Source organism: Saccostrea cucullata, unplaced genomic scaffold (assembly GCF_032062105.1).
Source record: "Saccostrea cucullata isolate Sc308-1 unplaced genomic scaffold, CSIRO_AGI_Scuc_v1 ctg6404, whole genome shotgun sequence".
Classification (NCBI taxonomy): Eukaryota; Metazoa; Mollusca; class Bivalvia; order Ostreida; family Ostreidae; genus Saccostrea; species Saccostrea cuccullata.
Window position 1 is genome coordinate 4,117 of NW_026938426.1, and position 18,581 is coordinate 22,697.

The following is an 18,581-nucleotide window of genomic DNA, read 5'->3' on the forward strand; positions in this document are numbered from 1 at the left end:
ATAGCAAACAGTTCCAAATATAGAAACATCAAAATAATGATCTTTCACACAAATATTTAAACCTAACCAATATATTATTTATACAAAAGCATGTTTTCTTAATTAAAAATATACTGTGATTTAACATGCGTTATCTTAACACAAGTCTGCTTAAATCCCATGCCCTCACACACCTATATAGTTATACAGGTAAATACACACATTGATTCATAGATATTACATCATATATAGAAGGTGAAAGGTATGCATGCACACAATATACACTCAGTGAACAATTAGAAATTACTCACTGCACACCTTAACGTTTTAGTCCTGTTTTTAGAAAAATCAACCCCAATATTAATACAGCTTTAATTCCGTATTTTTAACGTTCAAATTATTTAGTAGTTGCCAAAATGAATCAGTTAAACTTATAATTAACATTAATATCTAATATACATTCTCCTAAAATACAGTCGTGATGAGGTAGACAATATTCCTTTTATTCTATAAATAGCATGGCAAACTTTCCAGTGAATGGACTAAGAGGTCTTTTCATTTTTAGATTAATCCCCTCAATGACCCCCCAGTGAAGCAGGTGTCCTATACATGGGCTGAAACAGAAGAGGGTGCCTTTCCTGAGGATTCAACATGCAGTTTTAGTGTTTTAGGTAGCTATCAAGTTGTTGACCCTGCAATAACCAGCCTACCTAACCAGCAACTCTTACTCAGATTCTGTACATCTGTCATTTTAGAACTTTTCTCCTTGGGATCATGCATTTGTGTAACATGCAGTTTGACTTTTCCTACCCTCATAAAATAAAGTCCTACATGCCTACCACATGCATCTATTGACCAACAAGGATCAGATTGCCTAATGTCTGTTTTGTCTGTCTGACTAATTTGGTGCAGTAACTCATCGTACAAACTAAAGAAGGTTTTTGTGAAACTTAAATCCATCATATAGGCAAGAAACTGATCAAGGTCAAATATCAAGGTCAAAGTGATATTTTTAAACATACATGTATTGAATTCATATTATGTGAAAATATTATCATTTACTGCCGGAATCTTTTGAGCTACTTGTTAGTTAATTCATACAATAAGCATGATCATTTATAAATTTGCTATTGATTAATTTGTATTATGTGGTGATATATCTTTATATTGGTACCTACGTCTAGCTTTTGGAGGTCAATAATGAAGAGAGAATGGAAGTTATCGGGCAGCTGAAGAGAACAAAACCAAAAATCTTAAGTTTTAGTATCTTGCTGGTGTTTTTTTTCATTTTCATTTCATAAAATCATATTAATATTCAGGTTTAGTATATATATTCTTTTCATTCTCTGAGAATCTTGATTGCATGTTTTCCAAAAGTTAGTCAGGGCACTGGTTAGATCTTATGACCCTGCACGCTTTACATTCAACGGGTTCCAAATTTATTTGAGTGCACTCAAAATTAAATTAATAATTTGCACAACAAACAATTATTTTTTATATACCGGGAAGGAAATTGTTTAATTTCAATACATGGGAATATAATCACACAATAAAAAAATATTGGAAAAGGGTAGGCCAAGTTGTAGAGAAAAAATTGCATGGTAGAATTTTGGCATGCGTGGCATCCTATGTTTAACACTGATAACTAAAATCTATGTCTGAAGAAGAAAATACAGAAGGAATAAAGAGATTTGGTCCATTTTTCATACCCTTGTTGATACCTTATACCCCTATAAAAATTGTATTTAAAATGAATAGATGAAAATTTTCCATAGATGTGTTTTTCATGGATATGATAAAGAATGTACATGATTTATATTAATTTTTTTTTTGGCCAGCAGCTACAAACAAAAAAACAAGCTTCAACACAAAGATGCATAACATGACAGAACAATTAATGCATGTATGAGGAGAACATGTAATTTACTGATATTAGACTGCTCACCTTTTGGAACTCCTTGACTTTTTCTGTATGGGAAGAGGATTTCTGTTTGTGATCCTCCTCTGATTTGGACAGCTGGTTCTCTTGGTGGGCAATTTTATTTTGTAACCTAAACAATCGAGGATTGTATGCCATATGATAATTAATGAAAGAAAAAAAAAAGAAATGCATGAAAACCCTACATGTAAGTGAAAGACAGGAACACTGGTTCCCACAATGCAACAGTGTATCTTCATTTTGATTGGCTGAAGATGAACATCATGTGACATTGTACAAAACCAAAATCTCACCAACATATTGTGTAATTATTTGAAAAAACATTTGTTTAAAAAAGGAAATTCAATCCAGTTATTAATATTGTGTTCAAATTAAATTAAATTAAAGTCAATTAGATTGAACAAATGTGTACATTGTAATTCTGATAAACCACAGTTTGTTAGAAATATGAAAAGATGTGTAAAGATATTGCTTATTAAAGTGTTAACTGATCATTGAGAGGTTCTGTTCTGTAAGTATTTTATAATTTTTATCTTAGTTTCTATTGGATGTAGATTTAGATTCAAATTTTCTTTCCAGAAGGTCAGCATGGGTGTACAATCAAGTTTTAATTCTTTACGCCCGGGGGTGGGGGTTGGGGTCTTTCCGTCAAAAATTGGAGACTCAAAAGACTTTTATGAAATATTTCTCAAGAACAAAAAGTATTTCCAGCATCCTTAACTTATCTTAGAAACTTTCATATTTCTGTACTTTTTACGTCATGCGCAGGTCGCGGGTTTTTTTTTCCGCGGGGGATGGAGTTGAGGGTTTGAATTGATTTTTTTCATAATTATATTCGTTTATTTATATAAAGTGTAAAATGCTAGATGATAATATAATTGTCATATTTACTGTATTCTTTATCACTTTCAGGGGTTAATGAAGGTTTTTAAAAGATTTTCTTTCATAGGAAGTGGCATTTTTAGTTCTACAATGTCGAAAGAATTGAAATAAACAGATGTATATAATTCCTCCCTTGAATTTGAAAATTAAATATTACTTTTATGTTGATCGATGTTTATGGAATGCCAAATCTTAAACTTCTTTTACGTTTTTTTATTTTTATTTTTTTTGGAGAGAGATACATAATATTTGATAAATCGATTAATTTGGGGTGTGGCTGTGGCACATATCCCGATCCCAAACTGATCGCCCCGCCCCTTTTCAAGATTTCTGGATCCGCCACTGATACTTACATATTCATTTAACCCTACCATTACAGTATGTTGTCGTTATAGGTTCCAGTAGAGATGTCCCGTTCCACAATGTGTCCGTGACCTCCATGCCTGTCCGGATCCCGGGGGACATCCTTCTCTCCGTGGTCGCCAGTCTGACTAAGGCGATAAGAAGCTCCAGAATGTACCTCTCCATCAAAAGGAAATCCTACTTTGGGGTAGAAGTTCCTATGCCCTGCCTTTTCAATATAGGATCTTGGTAAATAGAGACAGAGAGACAGAGAAAGGCAAAGAGAGAGAGAGAGTATTGGTGAAGCGCATCTTTTTTATGCTACCAGGGAATTACTGAAACAATTCATCTAAGTTTGTGTTTAAGGTCAAGATCTAATAAATGAAAGGTGCCTACAGATTTATCAAACTTGAGAAATAAATTCCTTTATTGCTGCTTTACAACTTTAGCTTGGTCAAATAAGGTGTTTCGGGGCGTAATTTGTAGGTAAACAAGATGAAAAAACTGTATTTTAAACCGTCATTTTCAATGAAAAATTAAGAAAACCAGTCATGAATATGGGAGTTTCGACAAAGGAAATGTATCCAGATTGCCTACAGTCTCACAGAAAACGGTTATCAGTATGTTCATGGCCTCTTCTTTAAATCAATATCAGATTTAATATAGGTATCCGGTTTACTTTTCATATGGTTTTAAATTGAATGTCATGAAAATACCCTATTTTCTACATAATTCTGCTAAAGCCGTCAAGTCTGGGAAAATGAAATTGAATTTGATTATGACGTCATAATGGATCTAGCACCTAAAATTAGTCTAAAAAAGTTATTTACTAAATTGTTGAGTTGTTTGAGTTTGAAATTCTATTTACATGTATAATACATACGATGACCTCTGTACACTTGTCTAGGAAATGATCACCGAGAATTGGGTGGGGATTTGGGGGGGGGGTATCGACCAGTCAGTGCCCCCAGCTCCCAGGAATATTCGTATACTTACTATCCATTCAGCATTCCCAGAATTCCTGCTATCCTAAACTGGTTTGCAGCGATATGAACAGCTTTATTTTTAAAATTATTTTACATTTCGCAAATTGAACTTTCTGATGAATATCTCACATTTCACTTGGTTAATATACATTTTATGTAACTCATGTTGCAATTATCAGGGGAAAACAAGATGTGTTTGTGAAACAATGATGCCCCCGTATGGCAACATATCAAAGATTAAACTTTCTTAAATGCAAATATAATTAATTGGTACCGAAAGTAGGCTATTCTCACTGGAAAACAAGTGTGAAATTTGAAAGTAAGCTAATGTTAAAGTTTTTTTTTCAATAAGTACAAAAATCTCCAAGGTTAAGGTCAAAAGGTCAATGTAATTTGGAATCAAAATGGAAGTTCTTGCCACATAGAATACTCACGAAGAGCATGCAAGCCCTAGCCCTAAAAGTTCAGAAGTTAAGGCCAAGATTCAATTTTTTAAAAAGGTCATTCCAAGGCCAAGGTCAAACGGTCAAAGTTCTTGTTATGAAATAAAAGGTCTTGTCACAAGGATTGAATGTGTAAAGTATGAAAGCACTAGCTTTAACCCTTTAAAGATTATGGCCAAGGTTTGCTTTTTTAAAGTAGGTCAATCTTAAAGGTCAAGGTCAAAGGGTCAAAGTTCTTGGTATCCAATGAAGGGTCTTCTCACAAGGATTACATATATGAAGTATGAAAGCCGTATCCCTACCGTTCAAAAGTTATAGCCAAGGTTAAAGTTTTTTTCACAAGTACGGAAATCTATAGGGTCAAGGTCAAAAGGTCAAGGTTACTCGTATCCAATGAAAGGTCTTTCAACAAAAATTACATTTGTGAAGTAAAATTTTCCTGGTATCTACTGTTCAAAAAATATGGCCAAAGTAAAAATTTAAATTTTTCAGGTAAAAGTGGGTCAAACTCCAAGGTCAAGGTCAAAAGATCAAATTTGGTGGTACCCAAAGAAAGGTCTTGTCACAAGAAATACACCTGTGACATATGAAAGTCATAGCTTCACTAAATCAAAAGTTATGGACAAGGTTAAAGTTTTTGCAGTCAAACAGACAAACAGAGAGACAGACAGACGGACAAGACAAAAACTATATCCCCCCGAAACTTCGTTTACGGGGGCATAAAAATATATATATTTATCAAAATCAACTCTAGTTTATTTCAATACTTGATTTAACTTTTCAAAAGTTATTAATTTTCCACAATTCCACAAGTAAGCACACTATGATTTAAAACAAAAATATAAAATAAACGTTAAAATTAAATGATACATGTAGTACTCTTCCTTGTCGTGGTTTTATAATAACTTTTAAGAATTGGACTTTCAGAAAGGCGTGGCATTCTCGGCGCTACGTAATTAGCGTCTCTCAATTGCCGATAAATATTCTCATTTAATAAGAAATAATAACAGGAAACTCCAAAAAAATAATTTGTTGTTGACAACGATAAGACGACTTAAGCCCCACCTTTTTACCGTAGGAAACGCTGTCATCGGATCATCGCTACACTCATTGACATTCGCCCGAATTTCTATCCCAGTGAATGAAAGTCTGTGTAAATTTCAGACGCTAATTATGTAACGGGAGATTGTCAAGCCTTTACTGAAAGTCCAAGGATAATAGAGAATTGAACTATGGTGCATTATTCCCAGTCGTTTAAAATCTACCTGATATGGTGTAGACTTGTGTATATTTCAGGGTGACTACCGTGTGATCGTTAAGGTGAATGATAACGGCACGGGGAGACTGGTGTGTCTGGACCTCCAGCTCTCCGTCACCCAACACAGAGAGCCCAGCACTTCCGGCTGGTTGTTTGGCGGCCGATAACGACAACCTTAATATTGATAGTATCCTAAGTAAAATACGTGCAGGTAGCGGGGTGGATGTGTTACCCTTTCTTTCTTTCATACATAACTTTTACTGCAGAAAATGTTTGTTGTTAGTCTATTTTGATTTTTTTGTACGCCCCGCTTTCACTTTCAAAAACTAGAGGTACTGTGAGCGATGAGCTCACTAAATGATACCCCCCGCCTCCCATATGGTTATAACTGGTGAAAAAGTCCATGTTTTCCTGTGGCCGGGAAACCCAAAATATGTGTCGGATCAAAAAGTAAAATAGGAGGTGCACAATGGCAACATGTAATAAAGATTCTGTGAAAGTTTCATCAAATTTCATTCAGTGGTATGAGAGGAGTTGCGGATAAGAGATGGGTACCCCAAAGCGTAACAGACGGACGGACAGACGGACGGACGGACGGACGGACGTACAGACGGACGGACGGACGGACGGAAATACCGATTACTATATACCCCCACTTTTCAAGCGGGGGGTATAACAACAACCATTATAAAGCACTGTTAGATGACGCTAGAATTTATTAATTTCTCATATCAAACAGAACAGTATAGTATAATGTAAACATAATACATATGTAATTATGCTTCCCTCGCCGCCCAGGAAAAACCATAGATAAAACAACATTTTGTTAAAAAAAAACTATGGAAACCTGTAATTCCGCAGCAATTGCGAGGTAAACGAATTGAATGGCGGATTCATTCTTACAAACCAATACAATATAATATGTAAAATTTTCAAAAACAAAACATTTTTATTTTATGCGTTAAAAACTGACTTGCTCGGGTAGAGCGTGCACAAGAATCTGTACTCTAATATCACGAGAAAACTATTCAAACACGTCATTCCACGTTTACAGTATTTTAAATGTTAACAGAATAAAAGAATTATGCAATTTTTTTTACTTTTTAATACATGTACATGATTTAAAACTCAAAAGTTTAAAATACAAAATCTTTTTTAAACATTTGAATTTTGAACTTTAAATCACAATTTGTGCTTGTTTTAAGTTCTTAACTACACACTATCTGATATTTACATCGAATAGGGTCAAATTCGGCCTTTATTCTACCTTGAGAAGACGTACCCTGATCATCATAACTATGCATCAAGTTTTTGAAAGTAATTTAAACAAATTTCACTGTATAATTTATAGAGCCCCCCCGCCATTCCAAGAAACACCAGAACCCTGACCCTAGGACTACACGTTCAAAAAAAAATGTAAGATTAAGCACACTATTTTAACATAACCATTCACTTTGTTTATCTGCTCAATACTAATGAGCAGTCAGAAGTTTTTAAAAAGATAATAAATACATTTTCACTATATTGTCAATAGAACCCACCCTTACACAAGAATATCTGACCCAGGGGCCATGACTTTCACAATTATGGTAGGAGACTCAATGCTTATTGCACTCATTGCAACAGTTTGACTGCTTGATGCCCAGGAGTAATTAAGAACATTTTTAGAAAATGATTTAAATTTTGTGGTTATACCCCCAATCCTAAAACCCCAGGGAGGCATAAGCCATGAAATTAAAAGATTTTGTTCCCCTTTACCCATAGATGCTAAATATCCAAAAATTGGTTGAAATGGTTTGGTGGTTTTAGAGATGAATTAAGCAGAAAATGTTAAAAAATTAACGCATGACGAACAACGTAAACAACATACAAGGAACAGAAAAAATTCTATAATCATATTCATTTTGTTTTTTAATTTTCAATTACCTGATTCTGTTCGCTCTTCATGTACCCTCATGGATGGCTTCATATTTCCATCGGCGTTGAACAATGTCCGCGCTTTTATTGGTGAAATTAACATTTTCAAAACTGGTTGGTTGGGTGTGAAATCGATTAAAGCAGTACAGAAAACCGAAATACGAGTAGTTAAGAGTTGCTGTCCATAAAAGAACGACAATATATGGACCATATGCATGTGTTTATGACGAAAATCTGGATACAATTTCTATATTATATTCAAAGAGGCACATGGGCCACATTGCTCACCTTAGCACCTTAACTAGAGATTTGTTTGTTTGTTTATTATCTAACGCACCTTTCGAGAATTTTTCACTCATATGGAGACACCACCACTTTGCAGGGGATAGCTATAAATTATGAGATATACTCGACACTCAAGGCCATTGAACTTATCTGTCAGTAGTTTGCCTCTATAAAAAAATAATCGCGTGCCCTTCCGAATGAGATGATAGACCTTAACATCAATGCAAATGATAGCAAAATATTAATGCATAGATTAGGAAAGTTGATGATGGGAAAAGCTGAAGTCATCCAATTTGTCAGACAATTTAGTTGTAGTTGGACTTCATCGTCTTACACAATAGAACGTCCAAACATGAAGCAGAAAGCAAATTTAAACATAAGAAGGACATGACATTTCTGCATGTCTGAAATATATACAATCGTATGAAGTGCATTCAATTGATATATTCAAATGAATAGTGGTCTATGGGAATTTCTTTTCAAATACATGTATATAAAGGTATAAGATAATCCGGGTATATTGTTCATTCAAGTCTGTTAACATGCACGATTCCTTGAGGAAAGGATACAAATATGTAAGAATCACTTTTTTAAAAATCTACTTTTAAATAGTGCTACATTTGTTAAATCAATATGGAAACACTACAATATTGTTTTTAATTTATCATTAAAGACAGACCATTTTATTGACCTTTCTTGGTGAACATGGGGGGGGGGAGGTATTTTTCCTACATTGAACTTCTTCTTTAAGTAAATTTTACCAATATCTAGTGTGATAATATTCATTGCAAGTCTCGTAACAACCCCCTCTTTTTTATATAGTAATTAAAATCTCACCTACTATTAATGGGGCAAGATGCACATAATATTCAAGAGCATGAAGTCAGGGTTGGGGTAGGGTGTCCTCCGCCTTCCATTTTCATGAACGTAAATTTTATATTTTTTGCTTGAAAATGTTCATTGCAATTTAAGTCTTGATGTTCTAAGTCCAACGTTTTGTTAAAGTTGATTAAAAGGAAACCCCCTTACACCAATATACTTTTTGAGGGGTGTATCAAAGATATTTTTAAGGTTACTTGTCATTTTTGCCTCTTCTTTTCGATACTACCTAAGCCTATATTTCTCTCTACATTCCACCTAAATACATTTCAAATGCCAAATTATTATTGGTTTTGGATTTGCTCCGATACTCTCTCTTTGTTTGGCTAGGACTTGAGCAAATGTAAACAAGAAACTTGACATGTCTGCTTAATTAGCTTGTATCAATTTATTCGTTAAATTATATAAATGATTTTCCACGATTGAAAAACAATGTTCACCTCACCTTTGGGCTCAAGGAATCTTTAACGCATCGTCTTGTCCTTAAAATGATATTAATTGTATAATGTTACGAGATCAACATATCATCAATTTGTTCCCAACAAAGCTCAAATGAACATACATGTAAAGGCCAATAAGTGTCTTGATTGATTGATTTTCTTACCCTTAAAAATTTCAACTTTAACCCCTAATGAGTCACTTTTTTGCGGGTGCCATTTTTTTCAGGTACGGTAAATTTTTAGGGTGATGACACTTTTTCTCATCTTCGCTAGCCAAGGCTTTTGGTCCGCAACGCTCCCCATAAACCCTTGGCCGATATGCAGTGGAAAACGCCGGTCAATTTTCATTGGAGAGTTGTAGCCGACCGTCGACCAATGAAAAAACTGTTTTTAGTTTACGACCTAGAACTTTTGAGAAGTTTTCGAGGAAATTATAACGCATGTGTAAACCCGTTTTCGTTCTTATGAACACACCACGTCTTTCCGTTAAAGCATATAACGCCTCTTGTTGTCATCTCCCTAGGGAGATGACACATTAAGATTGTATGCCGGAAGTGAAGTCCTAGTGAAAGCCTCCATTAATCTTTCTGGAGTCCTCGATGTTTTATAGAGTTCCAAGTAGCCTGTAAACTGGTTTTCTTTTGAAAGAACTAGCTTAGGAGTGTGTGATCTACTTTCGGTTTAGGCCTATTTGAAAGCCAAGGAAAATATAGAAAAGAAGTACGATGCTTATAAATATCTATAGTTTCGGTGTGTCGTATATATATTGATCCTCAATACTATGCCTTATTAAATTGGTAAGCCACACAAGGAGAATTGACAATGACGTGATTTCTATACATGTGTATATAGATTTGTCGCACAAAAGAACAAGCTTACAATTAGATTCTGCAAAAAATTAATGAAGAGTAGTCAACGCTGATTTTATGTTTTTTAGTCTGTAATTGGATTTATTAAATTAATTCCTGTCAAACTTTAATGGTTAGCTGCTTTTAAATGAATGATAATTATTGTTGATAATTCTGTATTGTGTTAAGAAAATATAGTTCAAGGAAAGTATTTGAATTTAAGTAAATTGTAAACACCCAGAAGCACAAAGACCGCTAGAATGAAATTTTACCAAAAATCGCCTTGGGTGCTCTCGCAGACGTCCATGCTTTCCATAGATATACTGCGGCCAAAAGAAACTGCGTACTTTACTGTGGAGTTTGCTGAATATAAGTCATTTGGGAACTTCAGGTGTAATAATCCATATATTCATTGCATTAAAATATTTCCCTTTCTGTTTTATTTCTTTGACATTATTGATACCAAAGAGATGACATTTCAGGCTTTCCGGAAAGCCAAACTTGTTTGAAAGAAATTATTTTTTTGTATTCCAAACGTTGTTTCAATGGAAGTCGCCATATTGTGTATAATTGTCTACCGAAACATACATATAAAAGCTATCATTTCATTGGCTGTTTGCTTCAACCAGAATTATGGTTCTTTCTGAAGAAATTACAGATGGCGCTATGTGTGACCGGCGTTTTGCAGTGCATATCGGCCAAGGGTTTATGGGGAGCATTGCGGACCGTTAACCCTTGGCTAGCGAAGATGACTTTTTCTACGGGGCGAAAAATGTCCCTCGGTTATTTTTCTATGGGGGGTCATTATTTTTCTAAACACCGGACACCTTTTGATCAGGAAAGCTTAAATGAGCATTTGGGTTAAGTTGAGCTAAAAGTGGTTGTGATTTTTAACTTAATTACTGTAGAATATCCATGATGTTCAGGATATTAGTGTTTGAGATACTGAAGTTTATGGACATAGGCAATATGTAGTTTGGAACATAATTTCTTACATTTTTTTAATTTTAGAGTTCCATTAAGTTTTCAACTCTTATGATGCTGTATACCTCCTTGAAAAAATATTTTTGAGGAATTTTCAAAGAAAATTATATATTTGCTATTTTTTGTATATTTGTCACTGTAAAACAGAATGGTTTTCATCATTTGATAGCTTTTCAAAACCTTATCAATGAATAATTCCAATCTTAATTTTATTTATTGATTCCTTGTGTTTTAATTGGACGAAAACAAATTCAAGAAAAAGTTTACACATCGATGAATTCTTCAATCAGAACTACTTTCTTGACTGTTTTAAAAACAATGAAAACAGATACTTCTAGTCCGTTTTAGCTACAAGAAACTTGAAATAAAAAATGAATGAATGAATGAATGAATGATCGAATGAATAAATGAAAAGGAGATAAACAGGACTGACAGACGGGAATATTATGTTTATGACACTGTCGGATCACGAGTGTGAATTTTAAAAAATGCTGTCATTTTCTCGACGTTCCATATCAGCTCAGTTGGTATCGTTGTGATAGGGAACAGAAACGTACCTCAGACTCTTGCCTTTCTGGCATCAAATTCATATGTTTACATCCTACAGATCCCATATTCTCCCTAAATCTTTGAACGAACCAGAGCAAATCGAGGACGTCGTCGGTCTGCAACTTTCGTTATATGACGTTGTTGTTAATGTCAACATGGCCATGGTCAAGGACGAATTATTCTTGAGAATACGCGTATTTACGATATTTGTTGACTTAAACAACATTCAATGAATTTTTATAAGTTTATTTATTGATTGTTTTGACAATTTAAGTTGGATTTTATCTTGTATATGTTTCTTTGTGGCATTAAAGTATTCCTACGCCGTACAAAATAACGGATTGTATGGCGGCCTCAAAGGGAAATAATTTTAATAATTCAAAAAATTCGTAATTGGAATTATAAGAATTAAACGTTCTTTTTTCAGAATTTATTGATGTGTAAACTCTGCCTTTTTATTCACAAACTTTACATAAAACTGCTTTGCTTCGCACTTTTATTCAGTTTGTGAGCGAAAAGGCAGAGTTTACACATCGATAAATGCTGAAAAAAGAACGTTTAATCCTATAATGTATGCTGATTTCGTGTGTTACAGCTGTGTAATAAGAACATTTGATTGTACTTTGATTTCAAACTGATGATATCCTAATGAATTAACCAGAATAAAATTTGTTAAGTATGGTTTGTATACCTGTAAAAATAGAGCTTTAAAAATGTATGTTTTTACTCACTTTTCACTTTTACCATGTTTACTGTATTTAACTTCTTATCATCTATGAAAGCTTCATAGATTCCTTCATCGTTTTCTTTCACTCGAAACAAAATCAAATCCTGGTTACTGCTCATCATTATATTGTTATCCAGCACAACGCGGGCTGTTTTACCATTCGTAATCTTGTACCAAGTTACCTTCTTGTAATCCAAAGTAAAGGGGTAATAATGTGGTAAGATTACTGATTGCCCAACTTCCACTGTAGAGAAAATAGGTTGTTATAATATTATACTAAACATCTTGCGGATAGTTAAGGTTAAAAACAGTTCAAATTAAAATATTAACATTTGCAAATGGTTGCCCTTATATAACACTATTTGAACAAAGCGTTTTTACATCTCGGTAAAACACGTTCGTCATGTGACCATAAATTGATTGTTAGTCATAAACGATCTAGGTAAATTCATAGTGACGTCATAACTGATCGACGTGCTCAACGCATTCAAATTATACCGTTGAGTTTTGAAAAAATGTAAATCTCTTATGGATTTTAAACTTCAGTGCCTGACTATTTTAAATTAATCAGTCACAAATGTAAATATAAGTACATATGTAATAAGGTATCATTTATTGGAATGTAAAACGGGTTGACACATGATCAAATCTTCCATAAAGCCCTTCGAGCTTCATGGGATTTGATCACGTGACCAACCCATTGTTCATCCCAATAAAACTCAAAAAATGATACCTTATTTCTTTAATATCCCCCAGCCTTTGTATTTCAAACATTAATACTTTCTTGAATTTAGAGTAAGCTATTTCATTTTAAAAGCATACATATTTATTGATGCATACATTTTCTATTAGCGAGCTCATGACTTTTTTTCAAATTTTAAAATAAATATGACATTTGTCCCACTTACATGTACAATAGCCCAATGGCTATGTGAAGAAAAGAGTTATGTGAAAAAACATCCCCATGTAGCATCTATATAGCAAATTAATACCTGCGAATCCTTTCCTTTGATACCATCAATCATGAAAACATTATTCATGGCATATTACAATGTTTACATTATTATCCAAATTCTGGCCTTACCCTTGTTTCTTTCAAGAACAAAATCGTTTGTACTTATTGTAGAGTTTCAATGTGAAATACCTTTTCTGTACTTATTGTAGAGTTTCAATGTGAAATACCCTTTCTGTACTTATTGTAGAGTTTCAATTTGAAATACCCTTTCTGTACTTATTGTAGAGTTTCATTGTGAAATACCCTTTCTTTACTTATTGTAGATTTTCAATGTGAAATACCCTTTCTGTACTTATTGTAGAGTTTCAAAATGAATACCCTTTCTGTACTTATTGTTGAGTTTCAATGTGAAATACCCTTTCTGTACTTATTGTAGAGTTTCAATGTGAAATACCCTTTCTGTACTTATTGTAGAGTTTCAATGTGAAATACCCTTTCTGTACTTATTGTAGATTTTCATTGTGAAATACCCTTTCTGTACTTATTGTAGAGTTTCAATGTGAAATACCCTTTCTGTACTTATTGTAGATTTTCATTGTGAAATACCCTTTCTGTACTTATTGTAGAGTTTCAATGTGAAATACCCTTTCTGTACTTATTGTAGATTTTCATTGTGAAATACCCTTTCTGTACTTATTGTAGATTTTCATTGTGAAATAACCTTTCTGTACTTACTGTAAAGGTACCATGTGATTTAAATACTCACCCGTTCTTTTGATAATATTGCTCTCAGCATTACTGTACTTCTCTTCAAGTTCTTCAATGTCCTCATGAGAGAGCCCAGGAACACTATCGAAAACAATTCTTAATTAACAATAATGCTGAAAGTCAACAAAATTAAAACCTAGTTGCATATTTTTATACCCTTGGCCATTATTCACTGACATTGAAACGATACAGTACATGATGGATGAATTCTATTTTGGTTTTGTGATTTTCATATTCATCATCCAGTGACGTGACATTTGAGATAGGACCTTGAGTTCGATTCACGGCCACCTCAAGTTTGAATCTGTTTCAGGAAAGTTTGCTAGGACTAGATAAAGCGTTACACCTTCATTAACTGTATTGTGTCCCTGACCACCTTTAAGATACAACCTCATTTTAATATCTCATCATGGACATCAAGAACTTCAAATCAAAATTCAAACAAGTCGTTTGCAAAGTTACGGCATGGACAAAATATCTCAGTGTCTGGTAAACGCTTGACCTTTAAAATGCATATATGTAAATATGACAAATGATGTCGACAGATCATTAAAGCATGTGCCTTTTATTATGCTCTTGTCCAATAAAAGACAGTCCATTATAAAAATATCTATATTGCCCTAATAACATGCTTTTAAATAAATCAGTGTTTTAAGTACGGAGTAGTAAAATATCAACTGAACAAAAAAATCAACTTCTAACTTCTAAATGGGGTTATAGGGTCTGCATATAAAACAAAACAGATCTATGACTTTATAATGTCGAACACTATTTTTCAATCCATCCACATCAATTGTTTTGTTTTAACTGTTGTGGCCTATTCTATTTCACCTTCAAACAAGGGTAAATCATATTATTAACGTTGTTTACTTTATATAAAGAATCTGGAATTTGTGTACACAGGTTTTTAAAATCAAATGAATGTTGTTATGAAACTTTTGTTGATAATTGTTTTAATGAGATGGACTTTTAAGTTTGGTTGTTTTTTAAAAATCATATTTTGTAGTTATCAATGGTTTAGCTAGATAACTCTATATAATTTATGCAAAAAAAATATCTTAACCACATTCCCTCTGGAATTCTGAATAAACAAGCATCATAAAAAGATAAACCGTTTAAGAAAAAGAAACTACATAGTTCAACCAAAACATTAAACCAAAACAGGCTAAAACCCTTACTTCTTTTCCTTTTCAGAACAAGTTCCAGTGAAAATGCCTTTCCAGCTGCAGTATGGGTCATCAAGACAAGCATCGATTTTCTTGTACTGGTCACAAATGATGACTTTAAATTGTTTAACAAAGGAGTCTGTACTTATGTAAATCTCATCATTCTGTAAAACAAACAGTACCTTAATTCTTAATATGTTATTATGCTGTCAAAATCAATGATACCATAATTCGAATGAATGTTAACAATGCTGAATGTTAACATACTTAGAACTGGGGTTTTGTTGATTTTGACAGCATTGTTAACTTTATGCTGTCAAAATCAACTAAACCTCAATGTTAAGTATGTTAACAATATTGTCAAAATCAACAGTCCCTCAATTCTTCGTATATGTTAACATCGTCCGAAGAATCTGACGTTTTCCTGGCTATTTTTTTTTTTACGATTTTGATATTTTACATGCCATGAAAACGTCAGAACCGGCGCCATTACGTTGACCGGGAAATCACCGCCTCCAATCGGAGGCGGCATTCTCGAGTTGATTTTAGATACTTGCGAACTGAATTAAATTTCAGATTTTCAAAGTCAGAAGTTATCAATACTTTAAAAAACTTACCAATATAGTTTTTATGGTTCATTTATAAAATTAATAATCCGTGGAAAAAATTTTTTTTTACACTGTCGAGATTTGTCTTCATTTCGTGCATTTTAAAATTTTTGGAGTGATATTTTCTTTTCATCAGTATTGGTGAGTACTAGAGGCAATGTGCTTTCGATAAATTCTGATTTCGGCATTTAGTTCGGTTCACAAGTATTGAAATCAACTCAGCTGAAGACGTCGAAATTTCCAGTTTTCGTAATGGCGCTAGTTCTGACGTTTTCCTGACATGTTAAATATCAAAATCGTAAAAAAGCCAGGAAAACGTCAGATTTTTCGGACTTATGTTAACAATGTTATCTAATTAAAAACCTTATCTTTTAATTTTTTAGATGTTGATGAATATTGTATGGAATTAAATCTTAAGTTTCACGGAACATAAAAAGGAAAGTCGTAATGTGGCAATTGATTAACGAAGGTCTTGTAGAAATACATACATGTACCCCTAAGCTAAAAAGTGCCTGTCTGCTGCTGTTAATATATATTATACATTACACAGGATGCGCTTAATACCCCCATCCCCCAATAAATAAAAAAATAAAATCAAGTTCAGGTTTAAATGAAGGACAGTAAGCTTTAAAACTTGATACAATGTAATATAATGGTACACTGATCATTGTCACAAAGTCCGAGACCCATTTTACAAAAGCTTTTCTATAGCAATAAATGTGTGACATATCGGCTCCCAATCGCTTACATTTTCTGACTTAATTGTATAGCTGTTCTGAGAATTTAAGGAATTTAAATCGTTAAAATGAATATTTATAATTTGCATTGTTAAAATGAATTGCGTAATAAAATTGAATTGTAATACAGTGAAATATCAGTATCTAGAAGTTGAGGGGACCTGGACACGACTTCGAGATATCCGGGGGTTCGAGATATCAGAAGTAATCTTCCAAAGTCGATTTAATGATTTCCCGTTTTTTCTTACACATCTTCATGCATACTATTAACACTATCCTGTATTACCAAACATGTAGTCTTTACGGTAAAGATTCAAGCATATTCGCAATAAATATTAAGAAAAACAATGTTGGTGTTTTCTTTATTTGTATAATTATTAAACAATTTAATATACATGCCTTATTGCATATACAGCGATTTTACATTTTCCAGGCCATGCTTACTTAGGTCAAACGGGATATATCATTAGCGTTATAGTTGAAGAACCTTCTCCGTAAGAAAAGAAAAAGTCGAATTTCTAAACTTTATTTGATGAAATTTAGTGCAAAATGTTATTTAGAGCACTAAGAAAATAATCAGTATTTAAACTGTGAACTTGACTACTATTAATAGCTTAAATGTATTACATTACGAAGTACTACTAAGGAACATATAGTTTACGAAACTAACAATGCAAATGGCGGTCAAGGTTATCTATTTATACGCAGATAAACATGGAAGTAATCAATCACTGCACTGTGCATTACATACTGCAGCTTAACTGTTTAAGTTTATATTGAAAAATCTTTTGTGTTTTATGAATTTACGATTTTTTTTATACAGAGCATATTATTAAATGCAATATCGGTAATACTGTCTGTATAAGTTTCTGAATTGTTGCGAGTGGTTTTATCGGTCGTACACCAACATCCAAGCTGTCATACCAATTACCGTGTCACAGATATCCAACATGAGCTTGGGATTAATTAAGATTCCCCCGGTTTGAAGGTGTTAATAGCCACTGGCGAGAAAGTGTGAAGTCACGACGCCAGGTGTGTTCACTAGACCGAAAAATTCACTGCACTTCGAGATAAGGTAAAAGTAGGGCTTGGGACTTTGAATATACTTCGACATAAGCGGGGTATTCGAGATTACCGTGTTCGAGATATCAGGTGTTTTTTTAAATCATATACATGTATATAGAGAATACGGCCGGAACCGGCGATCGACTTCGACATAAGCGGGGTATTCGAGATATCCCATGTTCGAGATACTGATATTTATCTGTAATTAGTATTGAAGTAAAAGATTCTTACCAAACTTTAATCAAAAGCTGAGGAGTGACAAAAATAATAAGACATCCAAAGAAATATGACCCCTGACAATACCTCAATACTGGACAAGAGCTCCTTAACACAAGCATTTTATGTAGATATTAACATTTTGAAGTTTCTTAGAGACTTAATGTACTATAAGAATGTTAAGAAACTGTGACATTGCCTCTCAGATGAACAAACAGACAGAAAGACAGACGGATGGAGAAAGTGATCTATAATTGAGTCCCATGTAGTCCGCTTTGATAATTATGAAGCCTTTATTAAGGAAACAAGACAGATGCATAAATCAGTCTTATATTTAGAATACCGGTATTTCTCCTTAGTCTCTCATCATACTACATGTGCACTTAATTGTAATATATCTTACATAGAATTTCATGTCCCGGATGTTTTCTGATTTTGGCAATGGGGAAAACACTGAAGATATGGCCTGATTTTGGCTATTATTCCATGAATGAATCTTGTACACTTCTGTGTCTGAAAGCAGAAGAAAACATAACATTAGATCTTGTTAGGATTCAAGAGAATTACCTTCATTCAAAATAAATTTGCGTTTTATGTGGATACTTATT

The 18,581-nt window shown here is 33.5% G+C and overlaps 1 protein-coding gene across 1 annotated transcript in view; it reads right to left on the bottom strand.

The window, feature by feature from the left end:
• Positions 1 to 3,173: 3,173 nt before the first annotated feature.
• LOC134250221 (semaphorin-2A-like) overlaps positions 3,174 to 18,581 on the bottom strand; it is a 74,073-nt gene continuing 58,665 nt past the window's right edge. The window contains 5 exon segments of the mRNA XM_062732572.1: positions 3,174 to 3,371; positions 12,476 to 12,702; positions 14,180 to 14,262; positions 15,360 to 15,511; positions 18,377 to 18,486. Coding sequence (XP_062588556.1) covers positions 3,174 to 3,371; positions 12,476 to 12,702; positions 14,180 to 14,262; positions 15,360 to 15,511; positions 18,377 to 18,486 — 770 coding nt within the window.